The sequence below is a fragment of the Oryx dammah genome, unplaced genomic scaffold (genome assembly GCF_014754425.2).
Source record: "Oryx dammah isolate SB20612 unplaced genomic scaffold, SCBI_Odam_1.1 HiC_scaffold_27, whole genome shotgun sequence".
NCBI classification, from domain to species: domain Eukaryota; kingdom Metazoa; phylum Chordata; class Mammalia; order Artiodactyla; family Bovidae; genus Oryx; species Oryx dammah.
This window is the reverse complement of record NW_024070211.1, coordinates 82930043-82954680: the sequence shown is the minus strand read 5'-3', so window position 1 is coordinate 82954680 and position 24638 is coordinate 82930043. Positions and strand designations below refer to the sequence as shown.

Genomic DNA, 24638 nt, shown 5'->3' with positions numbered 1-24638 from the left:
GTAGCATTTCCTTGTTTATTATGTGTATTTGTTTGATGTATCCATTTATATTATATGCATTAAGTTTACTGGGGCTTCCCTGGTGGCTCAGTGGTAAAGAATCCTCCTGCAATGCGGGAGCCACAGGAGATGTGGGTTCAGTCCCCGGGTTTGGAAGATCCCCTGGAGTAAGGCATGGCAACCCACTCCAGTATTCTTGCCAGAAGAATCCCATGGGTAGAGGAGCCCAGGAGGCAACAGACCATGGGAATGCAAACAGTGGGACACAACTGAAGTGACTTAGCACAGCACAGCACACCTGAGTTTCTAAAACAGTGCCTGTCACAGAATTGGCGCTCAAAGTTCATGATAACCCAGTTTCTATCAGTGATATCATCACTCTCTTTGTCTACAAATTGGACATTCTGGCATTGTCTCAGACTCTACTGGTCATTTATCCATCATATCAAACCTATCAGCAAATACTCCTGACTCACTTTTAAGTTTTCCTGGCAGTTCCCTTCTTCCTGCTGAGCTCCTCAGCCAACACAAAACTGTTCTCCAGCCTTACTGCAAGCCTCCTCCTTCAGCCTCTCCATTTCCAAAACAATTTCAAATTAGACTTTTCAATAAATTGAGATATTGAAAGCAAAACAAAAGCAAAACTTCTATTCTTCAACTGCTCAATAACCTGCCTTAGGGCCCTATGGTCTGAGACTTCAGATTCCAACTTTCCTGCGAGGCCTCACTCATGGTTCCCCACCTTTCATTGCAGACTTAACTATTTTTCTCTACTTCTTCCTTCATGTACTGTTTAACCATTAATTATTCTCTGCTCTTTTTCAAGTGCTCTGTCCACTTTCAAATTAGTAGCTCTGCAATGGCAACCCTCCCTAGTGTGGTGTGGAACACAGAGTAGGCACTCCAGAGCTACTGTTGATTCATTGCTTGATGCTTACATTCTTCTGCATTTATATATATCTTATCCTACATTTATATATCTTTGGCAAGTAGCATACTGACAAGCTATATATTAGGATAAATGCATATTCAAACATTAGCCTTATCTAGTTTAAAATTTGTTCACAGCAATGTCTAAATGTAGGAACCCATACTAATTTCACCAGGGGCTAACTGGGTCTTGCTTATAAGCATGTGTTTATATGTTTGTGTGTGCATGTTTTCATACATCTAAAGTGAATTCTATCATTAAGCAGTCACAAAATATGTAGATACTAGTCTAAAAAGCACCTAGGAAATAACTAAAGAATGTAATCATTAATCCACCCATCAATTAAGTCTTTAATAGTACTTGCAGCCTTTAGCATGAAAGGCTTCACAGCACATAGCAATAAACTGAGTTTGCATAATATAAGCTTAAAATGGCCCATTCTTTGATGTTTGTCACCAACACTGATTGTATTTTATAGGCTTTGGAGGAAGATTATTACTCCCTTCACTGCCCATTGATCAAGTTTTGAGGGTCTGTATTCAGCCATCTTGTGTTCTCTTGACTCACTTTAAAAGACAGTTTTAGTTCTTAGGAGGTCATCCCAGACCACTGTTGGCTGGTGTGTCTCAGCTACAGTATCAGCCAGTGAGTGGAAAATGCTATACTGTTTAAAGTAGCCATCTCATTCATGAAACATGTTCAAGGAACAAATTCTGTGCCTCTCACATTCTCTAATAGTAAAAGTTATTTTAGGAGTAGATTGGAGTCTTTATTATTTTGAACTCTCTATGTTTCTGCTTCCTTTGGTTCCTAGGAGCAATGAAAGTGAGCCTGATTACTGTGGGTGTTAAATCTCATTTTAAAGTCCTCAGTCTCTTTGTCCAGTCTCTGCCCTCTTTTCTGGAAGAACTGACTTCTAAAAGTTTGGTTCCCACACAGCAGCACCCGGAAGCTTGTCCTCAGTGCAAAATCTCAGGCTCTGTTCCAGATCTCTTTAATCAGAATCTACATTTTTGACAAGATCTCTACATGATTTGATCAATAAGCACCTTCAAGTTTGAGAAATTCTGAACTAGAACTTTCTGAGATGGTAGGCAGCCTTTTTGTTGGCTGCCAGATGAGCAGGTGGTGGATCCCTCACAGTTTCCCTTGTCTACCACTTGACACTCGGAATGTCCTCCATTATTTAAATCTCCCTCTATTCTACCTCTTCAAAGCTTGCTTCCTAAGAAGGCTGAATTAGTCACACAGCACAGGACTCAGTCCATGGATCGCGAAGACTGAGCACGTGTGTGTGCATGCACGCGCACCAAAACAGACACACACACACACACACACACCCAGCCCAGGCACACCGATAGAGGGCACTCTTTCTTCCAGTCAGTTTGTTGACACCATTACGCCCTTGTGATGGAGCCTAGGTTGTGAGAGGTGAGGCCTTTTGGATGGGCCACAGGATGCCGGCCTTTACCACTTGTGGTCATTGATGTTCCCGTGGTGCTTTTTGTGAGAAGGGGTTGTTAACCTCAGTGTCCTGGCTGACTTCCAATCTCTGTAATTGCACGCAGCTTACCTAAGTCTGCTCTGTAGTTTCAATTAGGTAAAGTATTGTTCACTTCTTGCACTAAACTGCTGTGTTTTGTGGCTACAGACAGCTAATTAGCTGGTATTTTTCAGGTGGCTGCATTCCTGATGAACAAACCGTCTCTCTCTGGCTATCTCTCTCCCTGCCCCGACTATATCCGCGGCCACAGTCCATTTTCTTTTATACCACAACCTCATGTCTGTTTTCTTCTATATCAACATTTCTTGGATAAATGTGCTTTGGGATCAGAAATAACTAGGATGTGGCAGTGAATCTTTACTTTCTTTATGTAGTCACCTGCTTCTTTAGCCTACCTAGCCTACTATAGAGTGTTGGAGGGGAAACTCAAGCACAGAATAGCAAGAATGTGATGAGGGGTGAATAAAACAGGCCTGCCTCTGTGGAGAAGAAGGGTAAATGCCTGTGACTGCCAGGGAAGTATGAATTACTTTAAGAGCTTGGTTCCCTAGGAATTGGTTATTTTCAATTTAATATGAAAATATTTTATATTTCAGTGTGATATGAAAATATTTTTAGTGGTTATTTTCAGAGTGAGGGCAAAGAGAATGCAGCATGCATTTTATTTTTCCTTTCCCATTAGTTAAAAAAAATATAGCTGGATATGTAAACCACCCATAAAATACCTCACTGTCTCTGTGGGGGATGTCTGACCCTAAACAGGAAATGTGGCGTTAGGAGAGTGAATGGAATCCCTTTCTGATGACTCAAAGGTCAGTACCAAAGGAGCACTTGCAGCTCTGGACCGGCAGCTGGAAATGAAAGAGAAGTGGGAAAAGGTGGGTGAACCTGGAACCAAAAGGATAGAGTTGTGCTCTCATCAGAGAAGAGATGCTTTTGAGGGTGGGATTTTTCTGGAATGTAAAAGGATTGTTCAAAAAGTGTTCAAACGGAAAATAATCAGATTTAAGTGAAGTATCACACTTTGCATGTCTTTTCCCTGTTTGAGAACACTCATTCGGTTTTGATGTCTAAGAGACATGAATTGATTAGATAAAAATTCCTTTAGAGCAGGGGTAATTTCTTTCATCTTTTCGTATCCCAAACACTATGGGCTAAATGAATTCATGAATGAACGAATGAATGAATGAGCAAGTGAACTCACTGATAAAGGGAAAAGATTTATTAAGAGGTGCATCTTGACTGACAGTTAATGGAGGGTAGGAAAAAAGTGTTTTTATTGCCCGACCACCAGCAACTGTGTCTTGCCTATTCCTTGCTGTGGCCTTGCCCCTAAATGTTCTACTTCTCTCTTTTTTTTTAAAGATATTTTTGACTCGGACCGTTTTTAAAGTCTTCATTGAATTTGTTATAATATTGCTTCATTTTTATGTTTTGGGTTTTTTGGTCACGAGGCATTTTAATTCCCTTACCAGGGATGGAACCCTCTGCCCCTGCACTGGAAGGTAAAGTCTAAAGCACCGGACCACCAGGGAAGTGTCTGTATTTCTCTCTTTGAAAGTGGGAAAGCAAAGAAGAGCAGGGACTTCCTAATGACATGGATGGATTGACTAAATGCCTACAACAGATAGGCCGGTTTGCATATCTCTGTGAGGAGAGGAGGGGCAGGGCAAGAGTCAGAAAGTTGGGAGTTAAAGTCAAGACTGACGGACATGAACATTCCCAGATAAGGGCAGAGAGACTGATAACATAACTGAATCAAGTTCCCAGATCCCAGGAACTGATTGTTTTCCTGGTAAAATTATCCTTATTTCCAGCTCAGCACCTATCACATGATAGGCACTTGATCTGTATTTGTACAAGAATAAATGGGGAGATGGATGATGTATCTGTAAAGCTTTGAGAGTGAAGACAGTTCTCAGAGAGAAGTGTAGGAAGAAGAATTTGAGGAGGAGGAGGATATTGGGAGAAAAGGCAGAACAAAAGAAAGCGGAAAATGTCAATGTAAAGAGCCTGGTTTAAAAGAATATATGCTAGAGAAGAAGAAATTACTAGAAGTGAGAAAAAGTTTTAGAAGGCAGTATTTCATACAAAGGTTCTAAGTTCTGAAGGTATTTCCAACTTCCTTTGTACACATGAAAACAAATTAACCTGAGGAAAAATTAAAGACCACAAAATATTATTGAGACAGATTAAAAAAGCCTTAAAAATCCTTATATTAAATTTGAGTTCTACTGTTTTATAGATGATTTCAAAGATCTTCCCGATGTCCCGATCCGAACAGCTCTTAAATTCATTTCTTTGTCCTCCAGAGGCTGTCATTTCAGGTGAGCCTGGGTTTTAGTTGCATACCCCTTCAAAGTCAAGTATGGGTTTAATCTGCCACTGGCCACAGACTAATTATTACTTATGTCTGCGATTTCCTTCTGTCCGTTATTAAAGCCCAGTCTTTTCTCAACCCAGACAACACAGTCTTGAAATCTGAAGTCTCGTATACAAGCTGCACTTTTTCCTGCATGAGGCAAAACCCCCAGCAACATGGAAATGTGCAGCTACCCCGTGTTAACTATTCCTGGATGTCACCCTGCAGCTCTAATTTCTGCTTTCTCCTCTGCATTCTGGGTGCCGCTGCTGGACTTGTCAGCACCTTGTCACAGCTTCCTGGTGCGTGGGCTACCATTGGACTCTGTGTTCTTAACAATTATCCATAAAAAAAGCCCACAGCATCCTTCACCAGTGAAAAAATGTATTTACATTAACAGGTAAAAGAGAGAGAGAAAAAAAGAAAATTTTAGTGTCCTGAAGCGGCAGCTACTTGTAAAATGCTGCCGTGCTGTCTCCTCTTCTGCAGTCCCGAGATGCTCTTTTGTTCGTGGTGTGACAAGGATGTGGGGGAGCCGAGATGATTTAACTAAATAATACACAAATGCCAGGAATACTTTCATATCTTGTGTACAGACCAGAATAAATTACTCTGATGGAATGTTTTGTTTTTCTTTTCAGGGAACAACCTCCCCCCACCCCCTATCCCCAGTTTACAAGGAACTATGCTGACAAGAAGTGGCTAAGAAATATTATTCAAAGTAACCTATTTTAGTGTAGGACTAAATGGCTGAAGATTTCACTCGGGTTCAAACGACAGAAGCCTGGAGAGGAAGTTGACAGGCCGACAGCAGAGAGAAATCAGTCTTGTCCTGGGATTCTTATGGGCAGTGGGGAGAAAAATAAGTCCAGTAAGAAATGAAAATGAGGCAGCTAGTTCTCAGAACTCAAGGTGAATCAAGAGGAGCTGGCAGCTGCCTGGATCTGCCAGCCAGAGAGGCCATGGTATCTGATGCACGTGCCACCAGAAGACAACTGCGAAGCTCCCCAAACGACTCGCCTGGAGGGCTTGCCGGAAAGCCAGATGCTGCTTCTGGAAGAGTATCTTCTGTGGTTGGGCATCTGGGTTCAGTGCTTTCCATTTAAGGAGGAGAAAGAAGGTGGTAAAAGACAGCTCCATCACCACCTTTAAAAAAAAATATGTTCTTTCTCCTTCTTTCTGCTTGCTTTTAAAAAGGACCCCTGGAGATAAAGCTTGCCAATGTTTCTTAGGTAAAAAGCAATGTGTTAGAGGGAGAGAGAGAGACTGAAGGACAGACACCAAGGAAACTCCTATTTAAATATGTCACTCCACTAAATAATTTGGTAATTTTATTTAAAAGGTTGGGGTTATAGCTGATGTGCAAAAACAGGTTATTTGAGTGATGGGCCTGTGCCTTTATCACAGTTGGCTGGTCTTTCTCCCTCTTTCTTCCCTGGAAACAATCACATATTGGTGTTGGCAAGGAAGCAGAGTGTGGTCTAGTGGACTGGAAATCAGGTGACTTGAGGTCTGGTTGATTTTTTTCCCCCCTTCTACTTTGAAGTTATGTGTCTCTGCTCCATAAAACAGGGGAACTGAATTTCTTTATACACTTATAAGCAGAGGTCAAGCCTTGGTAATCATAATTTTTTTCTCCTCACCTGATGCTAAATAACTCAAGGTAATAGGAAGTCAATATTGGATCTGGAACAAAAGATGGACAAGAAGGTTGGATGATATGACGAGACAAGAGAGAGAGAGATTCTTTAATTGAGTAGTGAGAGTACTGACAGGAGAAAAAAAAAATCTAAGTTTCGAAATTCCAAGATCTGTTACAAATCTGAGATAATCAAGCAATTAGAAGAACTGGCAATCCCACTCTGGGCTGTAGTGATTGATTTAAAAGGATTCAACACTGGTGGGTGGTCACAGAGTCCCTGATCAAGACTTACTCAGCAAAGTCAGCTTTGTTGAGCACCCATTGATCATTACACTCTGGACCTCCTAACCTGATGCATGTTAATATTGCCTCTTTTCTAGTTAGAGCTGTTCTTCTCTTCATCATGATGTAAAGATAAACATGAGGTGAGGAGACAGAAACTTGAGAAAAACAATTCACTGAACAATATCCTCAAAATGGAATATTCCCCTAGTCCTAGTCTATATCAGGTTTCTAAGATTCCAGGCTTAAGAAGTTGATCTTAATTGGAACTATCAATGACTTTTCAATGATCCTCTTCTCTTAATCAGGTCATGTGATTGTTCAACAAAAAATCACAGTATCCACAATGTGTGGGACACTGTAGTAGGCTCTTGGGATGTGGCAAGAATCAAAATGATAAAAATTCCTGCCCTCCCGAAGCCCACGTGCTAATGGTAGAAGGAACCAGGTCATAATTTCCATTTTTACCAGTGTTTCCAAGAACTCACTATACTATAGAACAGTTTTTTTTTTTCTTCTGGATTATTACATATTCATTCCTGTGATTTTTCAAGAGCCAAAGGATGAATGTTAGAATAGGAGATCATCATTACTGGATGGAGAAGGCAATGGCACCCACCCCAGTACTCTTGCCTGGAACATCTCATGGACAGAGGAGCCTGGTAGGGTCAGTCCATGGGGTTGGTAAGAGTTGGGCACGACTGAACGACTTCCCTTTCACTTTTCACTTTCATGCATTGGAGAAAGAAATGGCAACCCACTCCAGTGTTCTTGCCTGGAGAATCCCAGGGATGGGGGAGCCTGGGGGGCTGCCATCTATGGGGGTTGCGCAGAGTCGGACATGACCGAAGTGACTTAGCAGCAGCAGCAGCAGCATTACTAGAATATCTGCCCAATGTCCCATTACCATGAGAAATTTCTAGGTCCCTTTTCTGGAAGCAATAGTTTTAACCACAAAATAAAATACCTCTGCTCCATCAAGTTTTCTTTCTATAACCAGGCATACTATTCTCAGATTCCTTTCCCAGTATCTCTTCCTCTGGCCGCTTCTTCAATAGGGACACCCCCAGGAGTCTTTCCTCAGCTCTCTTCTAGGTTCACACTTTCCCTTGGGTTTATTCATGACCTCACCCAATGCTATCTTTAAACCAGACTCCCAGATTCATACCTAGATCCGAATCAGCTTTCCTGCATTCCAACATAGATTTCTTATTCTTTAATAGAATATAAACAATGACCAAATCACATCATGTCTAAAAGATTTCAACTTCTTTCATGTCTCTAATTTTCTCCTTTTGCTCTGTTTGAGTTAAGGGTTTCACCATTTAGCTAGTTCCTGAGTGCCATCCTGGAATCTTCTTTCCTCTCCACCTCTTGCATGTACTCACTGAGCATGTTCTATTGAATCTACCTCCCCCATGCCTCTTGTAGCCATCCCTTCCCCTCATCTCCCCATCACTCCCTTCGTATGGTATCTCCGACTTAGACACCGTATCAGCCTCTTAACTAGTCCTACTACATCTAGTGCTGCCCTCCTACTAGTTATTCTTCACATTTAAAAAGATTGTGATCTTTAAAAATACAAGTCAAATCACATCTCTGCCTGCTTCAGATCATTCAGTGATTTATCTAATGTCTATGAATGAATTTCGAACTCCTTAGCAAAGCATATGAGGTTCATCACAATTTAGCTCTAATTTACTACATTCTGGGCTTCTGTCCTATCCCCTCTTTTATGTTTCCTAATTTATCATTCCAGAGGAGTCACCATGTCTTTATCATACTGTAATTCTCCTTCTTCCTGCCGCTTTGTACACAGTCTTCCTTCTGCCTATAGAGGCCTTTGTCTGCCAAAATGACATCCTTAAAAATAGCCCATGTCTTCTCTTCTGGGAGGCATTCTTTGGTTTCTCTTGGCTAAACTTCAGCTTCTGCTTGGTGCTCTTATAGTGTCTTGTGATATCACACTGTATTTATTATAACTGTTTACTCATTTATCAACCCTGGGAAACTATAGGATAAGTGAGGGTCAGAGACTCCCTTGTGCCCCTGGTATTCAGTTGAAAGGTAGGTAAATATTTTCTGTAAAGGGTTGGATAGACAGTAACTATTTTTGGCCTTGTGCAACTTGTTACAATGATTTAGCTTTTGCCTCTGTAGCATGGAAGCAGTCACTGGCAATACACATAAGTATGTTGTGTTTCCCAATAAAATTTTGTTGATAAAAATAGGCAGCAGGCTGGGTGTCATCCATAACCATAGTTTGCCAATCTCTGATCTAGTCCAGCGCCTGGAATACAGTAGGCACTCATTTAAGACTTCCTGAAGAGTGGATAGGACTCCACAGTTAACATTTTCAAAGTGTGAATTTACTTGACCTATTTCACAGATAAGCAAAAGGGAGGGTTAGAGGCATTAAAGGCTTTCCTAATATTGTACTTCCCTGATGGTTCAAGGGTAAAGAATCTGCCTGCAATGCAGAAGACACAAAGAGACTTGGGTTCGATCCCTGGATCAAGAGGATCCCCTAGAGTAGGAAATGGCAACCATTCCAGTACTCTTGTCTGAAAAATCCCATGGAAAGAGGGAACAGCAGGCTACAAAGAGTCAGACATGACTGAGTGGCTTATGGTTTCTAAGGGCTGAGGTTGGGATTTGAGCCTATGTCTTTTGATTCTAAATCCCTGGTTCTTTCCTCTAGGTAAAAGGCCAAGATTCATAGTGGAGAAGGCTGGGACAGCTTAAAAAAACTTACCTTTTCGGAGGGGAATACCCCATGAGATGGGCCATCACTAACAGTCGAAAAGACAGTGATAAATGGGCAGTAGCCATGTTAGGTTTTGCTTTGTTTTCTATTATTCAGTGGTTAATGTTAACATTCAAATGTTAAATCAAAAGATTTAAAGTCATTTTACTCCCGTCTTAAAAACCTTATCTCTCAAAGCCTTCCTCCAGAACAAGGATCCACCAGTGGAAGGATCACTGAACCTTAGTCCCATGCTCACAAACCTTATAAATCCCGTGCCAAGATGTCTCCTAAGTAGATGACATTTTAATGATTACTACAGGGAGCTGGGAACTATTGCTTCATCCTCAGGATCAGAGTAATTAATTTTCTTAACTACCAGGCCAAATTCTGCCACGGGAGTCCAGTTGAGAAATTTCAGACCCATAGGAAGTACATTAGCTCTTCAAAGTGATTAGGGTGCCATTTCAAACACACAAGCAAAGGAGCTATTAGGCTTCTGGCTTATTTCAAACAACTTGCAGCCCTTGTTTCTCAGGGGGAAAAAAGAAAGAGAAAAAAGGAAAATAACAATTTGCTCAGGTTCTTTATTTTCCAGTAAAAATACCCACGGCCTGCAAGTCTTTGGATATCAGGTATTGTGGTTGGGTGAGAGACCAAAGTGTACAGAAAAAGGGTGGAGTGCCAGAAGGCAGCACAGGAAAACATAGCTTGCTCCAAGGCACACCAGAGCAGAGCTTTCAGAGGCCTTGATGGGAGGCAGAGCTTCACCAGCCATCACTCTAAACCAGGGAGAAGGGCGAGGACTCACAGGTTTTCCAGTCCATCTCAGGCTATGCCTCATCCCCTCACTCTCCCAAAATCTCAGAAACACCCACAGGACCATTTTACAGGCTGGGTAGATGAATTACTTCCTCAGCATCATTTCCTCAAACAATCCCTATACTTCTAGGTCATCATCACTGGAGTTCTTCTGACATGCCTTTGTAGAATATTTTATTTAACATCCATGCAGATCACAGAGAAGCTTTAAATATCGGTTTACTCTCACAAAATAGCCACAGCTCAACAGTTTTCACCTTTCAATGAAGCATTCAACTGGCATGCTTCCAGGAGATCTGTGTATTCAGCCATATCATTTTTTCACCTTGGAATTCAAAGAACAGCTGGACGCTTTTCTTAGCCTACTTTACAAAGTGCAAGTCTCCTACAACAATGTTTATTTGCACCTAAAATCTGCAGCAAATATATTCTTCCAAAGCTGTTTTTGAAAATCAGTGAATGACATTATTTTAAGCACCTCTAAATGCTACACATTTCTGAGATATTTTAACTTTCTCTGGACGATGTATACCTCATTGGGGATTTCATGTTCTTTTATATCTTCCCCCCACCCACCCTCAAACATTTGAGATTGTTTTGGCCTCCAAAACGCATGCCACAAAGTAAATCTGGCTAACGAGTTTGATTTAACAGTGAAAAGTACTGTTGTATTTATCTTCTAAGTTTTCTGTAATTCTCATGTATTATTTGTATCCTGGAAATAAAAATGTGAAAAAAGACTTCAGCAATAGCTAGGACAGTTTATTTATAGTAACAGCAGCAGGAATTCTAGAACTTGAAAAGGTCAGCATCAATGGCAGGTGGATATATAGCTGGCAAAATTCTAGGAGTGTTTACACTGGGGATTTGAGGCCAAGGGTAAGGCCCTACTGGCTTCAGATTATCTCACTTACCAGGCTTCCACATGGCCAGTGTGCTGTCCTGCGTGGTAGGAAATCCTCACTGTGAGAACCATTCTGATAAGTTAGACAACAAGGCAAGAGGACTGTCTGTCCCTAGGAAACTGCTATAATGGAAGGCTCTGAACGGGAAGTGAAGGAGGACCTGTGTCTGTCCCCAGTGTCCCAATGCCTGCCTAGAAGTCAAGTGGACCGGGCTTTCTTATCAGCAAGATACCACTTTGAAGGTGAAAACAGCTGGGTTTGAGAACATGGGATAAGATTCAGATCAGGTTGACGGAGAGTTGGTGACAGCACAGAGTTGTGCAGGGGAATTCACACAGGGACTGGGTACCCCACGGAGGTGTCAGGTGGTTTAACAGCCCTCCAAAAAAGGCAGCTCACTGCGACCAGGGGAGCCTGGCTGAGTCAGGCCAGTGTCGGAACTCAGGTTCTGGCAAAAGATTTTGTGGTGAGCTAAAGAATCTTTCTGGAAGTCAGGAAATTTGGCAACCCAGCCTCAGCGGTTCTTCCTGTATTTATTTCATTAGGAATTATTTCATGTTTCTCACATGATAAAAAAAATAAATATTGATGTATAATGCTTATCCAGAACCTACTATATGCTAGGTACTGTGCAAGATTCTTTCAAAGGATTCTTCTTTTACTCCTCACCACAGAAATAGGTGTTATTATGAATCCTGAATTGCAGATGAGAAAAAGGAAGCTTAGAGTTAAGTCAGTTCACAGTTACACATCCAGTAAGTGGCAGCGCCAAGGCTCACATTCACTTCTGCCTAACTTCAAAGCCTATTCTCTTTACTGGCTCTCTTAAACTCCATGTCTCTTTCTATCCCACTACTAGGAGAGAAGAAGAAACACACAAAGAAAAAATTCTTTCATGATTCAACAACTCTAAGAAAGAAATATTAACATCTCAGCAAGCAGCTTTACAGTCTTTTCTAAATGCACAACTTTCCCACATATTTATACTTATACTCTCTTTGAATATATAAAATATTGTATCCCTGTCTTTAACTTAATGCAAGGATTTCCCTAATTAAAAAGACAACTAGCTATGAACTACATTTTATTAAGCTGATATGACATGCCATGTTCTGTATAACTATCCCCTGTCCCTGAATGCTTAGGTTGTTTCCAAGTTTCTACTTGTGTAAATAGTAAAATTTCATTTGCATCAACTACCTGCCTCCCCCAGCATTTCTTAGGATAGGTAATGGCATTAAGATATTGGCTCAAAAGGCAAGAAGATCTGAAAGGCTTTCATTCTTGAGCTGTATTGCATTTATGGCTTCCCACCGTGCTGGTTAGAACATCCCCACCAGCAGATCTAGAGGGCTTGTTTCAACTCACACCAACAAAACAGAGTTCACTCTATCTCCTTATTCTTCTCTAACCTCATCTTGCTTTTTCCCTGTCTTATTTCAAAATAGAGAAAAAAGTACACCCTTCTAAACAGTGTCTTCTTTTGCTTTTTTTTTTTTTTTTACTGCTGTTGAAGGAACTATTTTTACAATTACTCAGCATTGAAACCCCAGACTTATCCCTATGGCTGACTAAATAAGGAGCTTGAAGGAGCGAGAGAAACAAAAACTGGGTGGAATTTTCCTTTGAGAAGTCGCAGGGCTTGGACCATTGCTTTCCATCTAAGATCCATCACTCCGATCTAACTGCCTCTCCAAGTGGCTTCTTGGGTTCTTTTCTTCTGTCTCATTCACTCTACACTCTATTGTTAGAGGACTCTTCCATAAAAACGGAGCACATCATGCAAACGTCCAACAGATAAAGTCTCAGTGGTTCTGTTTCTTATATAACCTCTCTGCCTAGCTCTCAAGCTCAAGCTACTACCCATCAACAAGCAATGCTTATCTTTCTAGGTCTGCCTTCCCATTAACTTCGTCTCTACTTTGCCTGCCTGCCTTTTCAAATAAGCAGGCTGAAGGAACATACATTGGCCACATATCTTTCAGAGATAGAACATGCCATTTATATGACTCTGAGGGTATTACAGGACCTTCTAGTGCTTATCACTGTAACGTCAATTGGTGAAAGTGCCTATTAATAAAGATTTCTGGCTGATGACATTTTGAGATGATAGTGTATTCTGAATTCCTGGTCTCAATCTATCACAGCAGAAGCACATACTTCACCATGAGTATGATCGAGAATGAAGACTCTAGACTATGAGACTATTCAGCCTGTGAGGTCATTATGTGATCTTATGCTTAACATGGGCTTCCCAGGTGAGGCAGTGGTAAAGAATCCACTTGCCAAGGCAGGGGATGCAGGGGATGCAGGAGATGCAGGTTTCATCCCTGGGTCAGGGAGATCCCCTGGAGAAGGGAACGGCAACCCCCTCCAGTATTCTTGCCTGGAAAGTTCCATGGACAAGGAGCCTGTATTGTAGCCTGTGGGCTACAATTCATGGGGTCACAAAGAGTGGGACACGACTGAGCAACTGAGCATGCACACACATGCTTAATATAATCATAACCCTTAAAAAATTCTGGCTTTTGTGAATAGCACCTGCATCCAGCTTCTACTTCAACTGTGGCGCATTAAACTTTCTCAGTTGGGAGTTGCTCTGCTTTCAAGGGAATGTTTAACTCAGAGCTTTGCAAAAATGGACTTCTATTCTGTTGGCTATAGAGTACGACGTAGGTCAAGTGGAATTTTTGGCACTTCATTGCATTCTCTGAACTTTGCTAAACAAACTTCAAAATATATATATATTTGCAACAATTTGGAATAAACACTACATACAAGTGTTGATGGTAGATTTTCTGAAGAACCACCAAATACATCAAGACTAAGGAAAACATTCTAATGATTCTTTCAAACATGAATACATTTAAATTCTCGTTAAACAATCTTCTTATTTAGTCTTCTCAAGCTTTGATGACATGCCACGATTGGCTGTTTATCAAAAACTTAGCAAGAAATGCTTAACAAGATATAATCATGTGCACACACTTGTGCATAATTAAACCCTGTTTATAAATCATTGCAGGGTGGAATATGGTCACACAACTCAAGAAAGGTGGGTGGTAAGCAAACAACACTTTCTCTCCATCTAAAATGGAAAACTATATCACGTGGATGCTGTGAAGGTGATATAATAACCCAATCTTAAATCTCTATTAAAAACATCTATTTCCATCTCTACTGAACAAAAGTTCTAACAAAATTAGGGAATTAATTTAGATATGAGACACGATCAGGCACTAATTGCTAATACTGCGATTGTGTGGCATGACTCTCATCCTTTCAAAGTTTTTAATTGGATAGACTCTCTTCAGTGTGTGTATGTGTGTGTGTGTGTGTGTTTTCAAAGTAGGATTTAGCTGATTCTCAGTTTCCTCATTTTATAGTTGTTCTTTCAGTTGGAAAAACAAAGGCATACTTGAGACTGAGTAATGGATATTTCTCAAGATCTCTGAGACTAGGTATTACATAGCATTAAAGAGTATACTTTTCCATTTGCTTTATGAGTTTGTCCAGTTAGAATTACTGAAATAAGCACTCCAGTATTTACATGCAACTTGAAACTCCTTTTATGGTGTGCCTGGAACCTAAGGGAAAAGAATTAGCGTTTGAGGAATGCTTACCTTGTGCCAGACTTTTAATATGCATTATCTCATTTAATTCTCATAACCACAAGATATGGTTGATATTATTTAATATGATTTTATGTGTTTGAGATCATAAAGGGAGTATAAAGTATAGAACAAGAATTTGACTGTAGATCTCTATTTCTTCAAAGCCCAACATCTTTTCACCGAGAAACCACACTGGGGTTTCCCACCAAAGCCAGTATATGGACGTGACAAGCAGGGGCATTCTAACAATAAGGGACCTTCTGAACTTTGATACAGCTTCCACTGGTGGGAGTGAAATAAGTAAGAAGGAAATATGATGAATTAGATTGAAATATGTTCCCTAATGTAGTGAACAGTGAAGCAAGTTATAGATTATCCATCCCATGGAATACTATGCCATTGTTAGAAAGAATCAGATACCTGCTTAATGAAATGGGAAGCTGTCCTTGAGTTGCAAAATAGTTGCAGAACAATACGTGCAGAATGTATACTCTAATGCAATAAATAAGCACACACAGGTGTATTTGCATGTCTTTAGGATTAGGAACAGGTCTGGAAGGGTAGATACAAAAAGTGTAGTTATTTCTTAGCAGGCTAAGAGTGACTGGAAGGCAAATTTGATTTATAAGCACAACAGTTGCCTAAATTTTTCATGTATGCAATTCCATGCATTATATTTACAATTAAAAGTTATGTAGTGGGTTAACTGAATAATCCATAGGAATGACTCAACCCAAGGAATGGGTGATTAAAGAGACTTAATCTCACAAAAGCAAAACTGCCCGATCTATCAGGCTTCAACATTACTATATGTATGTGATGAAAGCTAAAACCTCATCACTTATATTGCACTCTGCATTGTCTGAAGAAGGTGTTAACACAAGACAAATGAGGAATGGTCATTTCAAACTTAAAGTGTCCAAAACACAGCTCTCCAGTCAGTTCTTCCTATTCAACCTTTTCCTTCTCCCAGTTTTACTCATCTAGGTAACGCCACCATTTCTCCATTTGCTCCAAACCAAACCCTAAGAGGAACATTTAATTTCTCCTTTCCTTTCTCCACTGCATCCTAACTATCAGCAAATCTGACTCGACCCATTATCAAAATACTTCTTTAAGGCTTACAGTGAAACTACCATTACTTTTTGCCTGAACTACCATGGTCTTCTCCGTATAGGTCTCCCTGCTTTCACTTTTGGAAATCATTCTCCATCTGTCAGCCAGGCTGATCTTGTATAGAATCCCTTAATTTAACACACTTTATGGTTCATCACTGTATTTATAATGGAATTCCACTTTCTCACTGTGGCCCGCAAGAACCTATGTGGTTTTACACTGGTCTAACATCTATGACCTCAGCTCCACCCTCATGTCCCTCATCCATGAGGCTCTAGCTAGTCAGGTCTGCTTTATGCTTGTCAAACACACTGAGCTCTGTGTGGCTTCTAGGTCTTTTCACTGTCTTTTTTCTCTTAGCAGTTTACATAGATGTTACATTGTCTGTTGGCATCAATGTCTTATAGATGAAGGAATTGGATATCAGAGAGTTTAAATCACTTCTATGTGGTCATCACTCTTGGTACATGATGGCTCTAGGTTTTGAACTCATGTCTAAATCATTTCAGGCTCCTGCCATCATACTAAAATAATAAAGTAAATCCAGCCCATTCCAGGGCTCTGGCTACAGTTGTGGCAATCAGTCAGCAAACATGTACTTGTTGAAAAGTCAGGAAAAAGAGATTATTTTGAAAGTTCCTTTTGTAGGTCTCCCTTCCTTCCTCAAGTACATTTCCCAGCTTCTGAAGGAGTTCTTAGATCAGCTAGAGGGGGAAATCTGAGATCAATGCATTCAGAAACTCTTGTACTAGAGACTTGAAATTAAATATTGGTCATTTAGGAAATGAGAATATGACAACACAACCAGAAACTTTTACAACTTACTTAGTTAGGTGTCCAAAGAGGACCTTCATGGTGTCACGATTCGGTGGAGGGAGTTTTTGTACAAGAGACTTTATAGCTTCGATTCTTGTGTTGTTGTCTTGCTTTTCTGAAAACAAAACAAAACAAAACAAAAAAAAACAGTTAGAAAAGAATACGATTCCTCAGGTGCATGAGGGAACTTTCTAAGAAGAATTTTGGACTAAGTCTTAGCAAATGTAAAACGTAAAGCTAGGGAATAAATATACTGAAAATCAGCACCATGAAGTTTCTTTATTTTGACTGTGAATAAGATCAAGGGAAAATGAAAGCAGCAACAGTGTGGCTCTCACACGATCTTCTTATTAAGATCAAGTATTGAACCAGTTTTCATAAGTGCTTTACTATTTTGTAAGTTGTGGCAGAGTAAATAATGGCCTCCCAAAGATGTCCATGGCCTAATCTCTGGAACTTGTGAATACATTACCTTCTACATATTAGGGATTTAATCCCAATTAAATTAGGGATTCTGAGATGGGGGGATTATTCTGGATTATCTGGATGGCCCAGTGTTATCACAGTGGTGGCCAGGAGAGAAGCAGGAGGATCAGGGTCAGAGAGAGAAGGGGATATGTCAATGAAAGCAAAAGGAGCTATGGCTACGTGATACTCCATGGGTCCAGGAGTAAAGATAGCCTCTAAATCTCAGAAAAGGTGAGGAAAGAGCCTCCAGAAGGAACACAGGCCTGCCAGCATCTTGATTTTTGCTCTACAAAATAGACTTCAAACTTCTTATCTTAAGGAACATAAGATAATAAATTCTTATGGTTTGGAGCCAGAGTTTGTGATAATTTGTCATAGCAGCATTAGAAAACAAACACACAAGGACATATATTCTGATTCAATTACCAATATTCTATTTTTTTGCTTAATTTTGTGGAGGACTAAAGATTATTTTTATTAGTTCTATGCTATCTTTTCTGCCTAATACATTTCATTTTTGCTGTAAAACAAAAAAAATGCAAATAAATTTGAAAGCATAATATTTAGTCACATACATTTAAAAAAATAGGAAGTTGTTCCAAACTACATGCACATAGGTTGTTTTCTTTCATTTTGTTTCTTTTTGCCTTTCTGGGCATGAGTGGCACAGTAAGAACTGAGTTACTTAGTACACTAGAAAGTTTATCTTACCATAGTTTTAATAAGAGCTCAGAATTATAATAACTTCTTGAATTTAAGCTCTTTATATAATTGACTCAGATAGCTTTCTTTTCTGTACTTTACTTCTAACTTCTAGTACAGAGCTCCTGATGATTCTAAAGAGGCCACTGCTAGAAAAGATAGGAGATAAGAGAATAATATGTGAGGCACACACCACCCAGTTTCCATTCTCTTCCTCCTTAGCTAGACCATCCCATTGTTGAGAAGATGGCCATATGCAGCTAAAAGAGATCATTTCCTCACTTCCTTGGCAGCTGGAGTGACCAGCTGACACTGTCTGGCCAATGAGACTGTAGTCAGAGTGTTATGTGGGACTTCTGGGGAGGCTGTGTACAGGGGCATAACTTATCTTCGTAGCCTTTTGGCCTTTCTGTTTAGAAAGTAGATTGCTTATAGTTGGAGTATGAGATGATCATGAGAACTGAGGCCATGGAGAGTGGAACACACAGTATAAGGAGCTTCCTTCAATCTGTGGAGCTATCAGGACAGTCCTGAAGAAAGAGTGTAGAAACTGACAGATTTTTTTTTTTTTTTTGTATGCTATTTCAAAGGAAACTTTTTCTAAGGAATTACAGGAAACTATCCTGCAGAAGAGGGTATCTGGCTAAAATAGAGCTATTTCAAATCCTGAAAGATGATGCTGTGAAAGTGCTGCATTCAATATGCCAGCAAATTTGGAAAACTCAGTAGTGGCCACAGGACTGGAAAAGGTCAGTTTTCATTCCAATCCCAAGAATGCTCAAACTACCGCACAATTGCACTCATCTCACATGCTAGTAAAGTAATGCTCAAAATTCTCCAAGCCAGGCTTCAGCAATACATGAACCATGAACTTCCAGATGTTCAAGCTGGTTTTAGAAAAGGCAGACGAACCAGAGATCCAATTGCCAACATCTGCTGGATCATGGAAAAAGCAAGAGAGTTCCAGAAAAACATCTATTTCTGCTTTATTGACGATGCCAAAGCCTTTGACTGTGTGGATCACAATAAACTGTGGACAATTCTGAAAGAGATGGGAATACCAGACCACCTAACCTGCCTCTTGAGAAACCTACATGCCCGTCAGGAAGCAACAGTTAAAACTGGACATGGAACAACAGACTGGTTCCAAGTAGGAAAAGGAGTATGTCAAGGCTGTATATTGTCACCCTGCTTATTTAACTTATATGCAGAGTACACCAGAGAAATGCTGGGCTGGAGGAAGCACAAGCTGGAATCAAGATTGCTGGGAGAAATATCAATAACCTCAGATATGCAGATGACACCACCCTTATGGTAGAAAGTGAAGAACTAAAGAGCCTCTTGATGAAAGTGAAAATAGAGAATGAAAAAGTTGGCTTAAAGCTCAACATTCAGAAAATGAAGATCATGGTATCCGGTCCCATCACTTCATGGGAAATAGATGGGGAAATAGTGGAAGCAGTGTCAGACTTTATTTTTGGGGGCTCAAAAATCCCTGCAGATGGTGATTGCAGCCATGAAATTAAAAGACGCTTACTCCTTGGAAGAAAATTTATGACCAACCTAGACAGCATATTAAAAAGCAGAGACATTACTTTGTCAACAAAGGTCCGCCTAGTCAAGATTATGGTTTTTCCAGTGGTCTTGTATGGATGTGAGAGTTGGACTGTGGAGAAAGCTGAGCACCGAAGAATTGATGCTTTTGAACTGTGGTTTTGCAGAAGACTGTTGAGAGTCCCTTGGACTGCAAGGAGATCCAACCAGTCCATCCTAAAGGAGATCAGTCCTGGGTGTTCATTGGAAGGAGTGATGTTGAAGCTGAAACTCCCAATACTTTGGCCACCTCATGAGAAGAGCTGACTCATTTGAAAAGACCCAGATGCTGGGAAAGATGGAGGGCAGGAGGAGAAGGGGACGACAGAGGATGAGATGGTTGGATGGCATCACCAACTCAATGGACATGGGTTTGGGTGGACTGCAGGAGTTGGTGATGGACAGAGAGGCCTGACGTGCTGTGGTTCATGGGGTCACAAAGAGTCGGACAAGACTGAGCGACTGGACTGAACTGAACTGAACTGAACAAGGAAATAGGGTGGGGGTAGTCTTAGTAGAACTCTGCTTAGAAGTGGTTCTTCTTCCTCTAAAAACCACAAAGGCCTATAAATAATGCCTCCCACACTCAGAGCTTTCAAAATTGCAGTTATTCTTAGAAGAGTTCCAACATACTATGGATTGGACAACTGCAAATGAAAGAGACAAAGGGGAGAGCAAAAGAGAAAAGGTAGTTGCAACATCATAGCAACAGCAGATCTAATCTTTCTGCCAAAAGTCTAGAAAGCCCCCTTGTAGCTTAATGATGGCAGGACAATGTGATGCTTCAGAGGACCAGTTGGAGCCTATGGGATATGAGAAACTCAGAAGTAAAAGAAGTCAATAAAGATGAGAGCAAATTGGTACAGTATGTTCAGGACAGAGCACTTAGGGACACGTGGAGACTTTGTATCTAGCCATCTGAAGCTAATTCCACACACACCAATGATCCTATACATAAACATTCATTGCTTACCTGGTGGCTCAGTGATAAAGAACCCCTCTGCCAATGCAAGAGATATGGGTTCAATCTCTGGGTAGGAAAATCCCCTGGAGAAAGAAATGGAAACCCACTCCAGTATTCTTGTCTGGGAAATCCCATGGACAGAGGAGCCTGTCAGGCCACAGTCCATGGGGTTGCAAAAGAATCAGACATGACTTAGCGATTAAACAACACAACATACATACATTTATATATTTATGAGATGAGTACATTCTGCATAAAATGGCATGATGCTAGTAGTTTAATTTACCCAAGGATCTTCTGATTCAAGTAATAAAGATGAAATTGGGAAAGGTGAGGGAAGGAGAGGAGGGGAAAGGAAGAAAGGTGACCTTTCTAATTTTATTGAAGACTCTGGCCATGGCAATGATTAGTTTAATGTCAGAGTCTCAGAAGAAAGGATCCGTTAACATTGAGGTCTATAGAAGTAGCAGCCATGATCTAAGCTTGATAGACAGTTAAGTAGAGAGTGGTCTAAATGGCCATATCCAGCAAACCTCAGTTTTAGGGAATATATGACCCAGGCAGAGTAGGTTTAAGAAAGGTTGGGGTTGCTTAATTGGAAATAATTGCAAGGTCACTGTCATGGTATCTGGGCAGGAGTTAAAGCTTTACTTTGTCTTTTTAACCACCAGATAAAAGAATTATGAATCTCCCTAGGCAGAGTCCCTCTTCTATGTTCCATTGTGCTTAGGACATTCTATTTATTGATATATAACACTTCATATGGTATGTTCATGGCATGCATACCTGTAGATTTGTCCCATTAAACTGAGAATTTCCCCATAAACTGAGGCAACTCTTTTACTGGCATATAGTGGGTTAAATGGAGTTTCTAGATGGCACTAGAAAAATGAGCTTTCTAGGTGGTAAAGAACCTGCCTGCGAATGCAGGAGATATAACAGTTGTGGATTTGATCCCTGGATAGGGAAGATCCTCTAGAGGAGGGCAGTATTCTTGCCTGGAGAGTCCCATGGACAGAGGACCCCGGTGGGCTACAGTCCATGGGGTAGCAGAGTCGGACACAACTGAAACAACTTAGCAGCAGAAACAGTAGGTTAATTGAATTAAAAAAAAAAAAAAAAGAATTAGTAAACAAAGGAAAGACCTGAACACAGATTGGGACAGACAGACCTTGGTTTGAATTCTACAACAGTGTTTTAGCAGTGTTGGACAAGTGGTGTGTGTGGTTTGTGTGGTCTTGGAAAAGTTTTTTATTTTCTTTGAAAAATGTCAAAGAGGTCAGATTTATGGATTAAACAAGACCGTATGTAATGTACCTAACAGTGACCAGCAAAATGTAGGTACTGTATAAATATTCATCACTTCCCCTCCCCTCTTTTTTTCTTTTTTTTTGAGGTCTATGCTAGATATGGCTCACGGGCATACTACCTGGTTATAGTGAGCATTCAAAATATAGTTCCTAATACTTGAACTGAGTTGGTGCCAACTGGTGACAAGACACTTGCTATGGTTGCCTGACATTTCACAGCACACTAAATAATTTGAGAGGCTGTTGATCTGCTTGATGAGCAGCTTAGTTCCATGTAAGAATTTTTATAAAAGTACATGGTTGTTCCATATATGCTGGTAAGAAACATCCTACATGAAGACTACTTAATAGAAATATTTTTCTCTTTCTCTGCTTTCACTTGTAATTGAGGAACTGAAATGAATGGTGGTACATACATATCTGTGGTTAAGTTCCACTTAAGTCATGGAGGGGGTACTGGACAATAGATTAGAGAGGGCTGAAATATTATCAAGGAGGAGCCATTTATTGTTCTTACAACATAATCAGAAAGGTTTGAAAAGGTTATAGGAAAGCAGTAGCTTCCCCTTCAAATCAATACTGTACCCACTCTTCCATAGCTTGTAAAATCAGGAAATAACACAAACACTTCTAAGTGGAGGAACTTCTAAAAATAGAGTTGGATACATTAAAATCGAAATGACACCTTTTCAGATCTGGTTTATTGATGTGTCATATTAGGAGCTGGAATCAGCATACATAATACAGGAGTGGTTAATGAGCTAAGATTCAGACACAGCTTACTAAAGATGCGTCAACTGTCTTCAATTGATTCAGTGAGCATCTGAAAGACAGCATTTTCTATTAATATTTCTCCTCCAGCATATGGTTTCTCATTATTGTGAAGTATTGAGAGTTTTGAGAAGACTTTCAGACATCTCTGACTCTTACATTATGACGAAAAGGGAGAAAATGAACCTTTTCTACACAGAGAATTAGAGAACCTCTTAGGTAAACGGTAGGAAAACACTCCATGATTTGGGCCTTTTCCTCTCACATTTGCTCTTACCTTCATACCCTTCTGATTTACTTTCGTATCTACTTTGAGTGAAACTTGCTCAGTCGTTTTCGACTCTTTGTGATCCCATGGACTATACAGTTCATGGATTCTCCAGGCCACAATACTGCAGTGGGTAGCTATACCCTTCTCCAGGGGAACTTTTCAATCCAGGGATCAAACCCAGGTCTCCCACACTGCAGGCAGATTCTTTATCGGCTGAGCCACCAGGGAAGCCCATCTACTTTAATACTTACATTTTAGTTCCCACTCAGATTCCAATAGCCTCTCCAGTCTGAGCTGTGAACCCATACTGCATACAAAACTTTTCTGGAGGACTTCATTTTAGTCACCCAGTTGCAAAAAATGCCTATGGAAAATATACATGGGATGCACATATATACTAAAATAGTAAACTGTTTTTTTTCACTAAGGCCTATTCCTCACCCACCTGGCCCCATATTCTCAAATTATACCAAACTCTATTGTAAATGAGCTTCTTCAAAAACAACTCCAAGCTACTTAAAGAAGTAACAGCTCCTACATGATGTGATAGCCTTTAATGTTATGATAAGGATGTAGCTTTATAGTTTTCCCTTGATTCATGGTTTTGAGGGCACATTTTTAAAAATATGGTTTATGATGGTTACATTTGCATTTATCTGCATGAAATGTTGCTACTAAAACAAGGACATTTACAGCCAAATGCCTTTTTTGCAGAGATAAGATAAAGTTATACAATGATGGAAAGAGTTCTGTGCAGTGCAAAACCCCAGACCCGATGACCCCCAGACACTTTGCCGGCCTTATGATCTATGCATTTATTATTCCTAACTTATTTATAGTCACAAGTTCAATCATATATCAAAATTAACTCTGCTTTGATATGTAGGTTCACCCAGGGGAATAAAAGACCAGATTCTCCCAGTAAACAACATAGTAGTAGTACTATTCATTCTATTTATCTGTAATTCTAAAAGGATAACTGTACCCCTTTGTTTTGAGGAGGTCAATATACGTCACAGCTGTTCTGCTTCTGAAAGTTATGCTGGAATGTATAGAGCATCCTATATGAAAAAAACGGCTGTTGCTTATATGTCAAGGCTATATTTGGAAGAGAGCAGTTAATTTCTATTCACTTTCTATTCTTTGTATCATCACCATTTCAGAATTTAGTTACAGACTGTCCTAGCTTGTAGGAGGGATGCTTATCTTCAGAGAACATTTTATTTATTTATTTATTTTTTTAGTGTACCCTACAACTGGATGCAAATCTTTGAGGATATGCTTTTTAATTATAAAATTTGAGTTGGGTGTTAAAGGATCATCCAAGTCATGCAAACAATCACTTGATAAATTTCTTTAAATAACTAACATTTACTTCAGGGAGAAACACTAGGTACAAAGGGAGAACATTCAAGACTTACAAATGGATAAAAATAGACAGATGCTTTAAACTCCTGCTATAAATTAAGAGAAATGGTATATCATGAAGGAGTCTGAAAAAATTAGGTTAGGAATCATGCTCTATAGTATAGTTGGGGCAAGTTGCTTGAACTCTTAATGCTTCCAGTTCCTACTTAAACACAGACACACACACAAAATCCATATACATATATCATACAATTGTATGTAGAATTTTGTTTCAATGTACATGAACGCATATATTGTAAGTACTACTGAATGTAAGTACCCTTCCCATTAAAATCTTTCTTTTAAATCATCATCTCTATCTGCCCTGATTGCTCATAGTTCAAGGTTATTTTCCAAATCATATGAAGCCATAAATTTTACTCTTTAGTGCTGTTTCCTAAACAGGAACAGC

General features: G+C 40.0%; 1 protein-coding gene across 1 annotated transcript in view; it reads right to left on the bottom strand.

Moving 5' to 3' along the window:
* Window positions 1-24638, bottom strand: part of ARHGAP15 (Rho GTPase activating protein 15) — a 704757-nt gene that overhangs the window by 45970 nt on the left and 634149 nt on the right. Inside the window, exon 13 of the mRNA XM_040228226.1 lies at window positions 16750-16855. Within this exon, the coding sequence (XP_040084160.1) occupies window positions 16750-16855 (106 nt within the window). The remainder of the gene's footprint in view (window positions 1-16749; window positions 16856-24638) is intronic.